This window comes from Geospiza fortis, unplaced genomic scaffold (genome assembly GCF_000277835.1).
Source record: "Geospiza fortis unplaced genomic scaffold, GeoFor_1.0 scaffold855, whole genome shotgun sequence".
Taxonomy (NCBI): domain Eukaryota; kingdom Metazoa; phylum Chordata; class Aves; order Passeriformes; family Thraupidae; genus Geospiza; species Geospiza fortis.
In genome coordinates this window covers 134,694-136,897 of record NW_005054684.1, presented here as the reverse complement: position 1 = coordinate 136,897, position 2,204 = coordinate 134,694, and the positions used below count along the sequence as shown (strand labels likewise).

Sequence of the window (2,204 nt, the reverse complement as noted above, 5' to 3'; positions counted from 1 at the left end):
TAATTAATTATTATTATTTCTAAAATCTCCCCGCAGAAGGAGCTAGGAACTGATCGTCGAGATGTGATTAACAAAAATAATTCAACCTTCTCCCAATAACTTACAGGAGTTCACCCAGGGGGAACTTTTGTGCTTATTTTTGGTTTTTTGGGGTCAAACTCTGACCCCAAAAAACTCCAGGGGGGTTTTGGGGGGACTCTCAGCCCCCTCCTGCCTGTACAACTTTGGTCACTAGCGCTGTGTCACCCCAAAATCCAAACTCTACAATCCAGACCCTGAAGTCCAAACCCCGACGTCCAGACCTCAAAATCCAGACCCTAAAATCCCCGGGCCAGCAGGGAAGGGGCTGGGATTTATCCAGGAGACCCCAAAAACACCGGAGAGGGGTCGGGATTCCCATCCCAGGATATCCCAAAATGGTGGAGGAGACCCCAAAGGTTTGCGATTCCCATCCCAAAACGGTGAAGGAAACCCTAAAGGGATGGAATTCCAACCCCAAAATTATGTAGGAGATCCCAAATGTTCGGAATTCCCATTCTAGGATGGGTAGGAGACCCTAAAGTGATGGAAATCCCATCCCAAGGATCCCAAAGGGTTGGGATGTCCATCCCGGGGGTCCTGGCAGGGGTGGGATGTCCATCCTGGGATTCCTGGCAGGGGTGGGGTTCCTGGCAGGATTGGGGTGTCCATCCTGGGGTCATGGCAGGGTTGGGATGGAGCCTGGAAGGTTTGGGGTTCCCAGAAGGTTTGGGATGGACCCTGAAAGGATTGAGATGTCCATCCCGGGGTTCCTGAAAGGGTCGGGATGTCCATGTCCATCCCAGGTTTCCCGGCAGGGTTGGGATGTCCATCCCAGATCTCCTGGAATTGTTGGGATGTCCATCCCAGATCTCCCGGCAGGGTCGGGGTGTCCATGTCCATCCCAGATCTCCTGGAATTGTTGGGATGTCCATCCCAGGTTTCCCGGCAGGGTCGGGGTGTCCATGTCCATCCCAGATCTCCCGGCAGGGTTGGGATGTCCATCCCAGATCTCCTGGAATTGTTGGGATGTCCATCCCAGGTTTCCCGGCAGGGTCGGGGTGTCCATGTCCATCCCAGATCTCCTGGAATTGTTGGGATGTCCATCCCAGGTTTCCCGGCAGGGTCGGGGTGTCCATGTCCATCCCAGATCTCCTGGAATTGTTGGGATGTCCATCCCAGGTTTCCCGGCAGGGTCGGGGTGTCCATGTCCATCCCAGATCTCCCGGCAGGGTTGGGATGTCCATCCCAGATCTCCTGGAATTGTTGGGATGTCCATCCCAGGTTTCCCGGCAGGGTCGGGGTGTCCATGTCCATCCCAGATCTCCTGGAATTGTTGGGATGTCCATCCCAGGTTTCCCGGCAGGGTCGGGGTGTCCATGTCCATCCCAGATCTCCCGGCAGGGTTGGGATGTCCATCCCAGATCTCCTGGAATTGTTGGGATGTCCATCCCAGGTTTCCCCGGCCTTGGGGGCGGCGCTGTCGGGGGACTGGGGACAACTGTCCATGCGCGAGGCCAGCAGCCCGTTCTGGTACTCCTGCCGCGTGATCTGCGCCGGGACAGGGCGTGGGAGAGGGCAGGGGGGGATTCCCATCCCAAAATGGGGCAGGAGACCCCAAAGTGTTGGAATTCCCACCCCAAAATGAGGCACTGATGGAATTCCCATCCCAGAGTGGGGCACGGATGGAATTCCCACCCCAAAATGGAGTAGGAGACCACAAAGAGATGGAATTCCCATCCCAGAGTGGGGCACGGATGGAATTCCCACCCCAAAACAGGGTAGGAGAACCCAAAGTGTTGGAATTCCCATCCCAAAATGGGGTACTGATGGAATTCCCATCCCAAAGTGGGGTGGGAGAGGGCAACACAAAGGGGGAAATTCCCATCCCAAAGAGTTTTCCAGGCCCTGATGGGTTGGGAATGGGGTGATAGGTCAGGAATCCCATCCCAAAAGGTTCTCCCAGCTCTGATGGGTTGGGAACCCCATCCCAAAGGGTTCTCTTGGTCCTCATGGGTCAAGAATCTCATCCCAAAGGGTTCCCAGCCCCGATGGGTCAGGAACCCCATCCCAAGGGGTTCTCCCAGCCCCGCTGCAGCCGGGAGCGCTCACCTTGACGAACTGCAGGTCGGTGAGGGCGCGCACGCTGAAGTCGGCCACGTACTGCGCGCCGCCCGCGTTGAGCT

The 2,204-nt window shown here is 56.5% G+C and overlaps 1 protein-coding gene across 1 annotated transcript in view; it reads right to left on the bottom strand.

Moving 5' to 3' along the window:
* Positions 1-231: 231 nt before the first annotated feature.
* Positions 232-2,204, bottom strand: part of CNNM4 (cyclin and CBS domain divalent metal cation transport mediator 4) — a gene marked incomplete at its 5' end in the record, with an annotated part of 8,217 nt that continues 6,244 nt past the window's right edge. The window contains 3 exons of the mRNA XM_031065120.1: positions 232-261; positions 1,486-1,569; positions 2,131-2,202. Coding sequence (XP_030920980.1) covers positions 232-261; positions 1,486-1,569; positions 2,131-2,202 — 186 coding nt within the window. The remainder of the gene's footprint in view (positions 262-1,485; positions 1,570-2,130; positions 2,203-2,204) is intronic.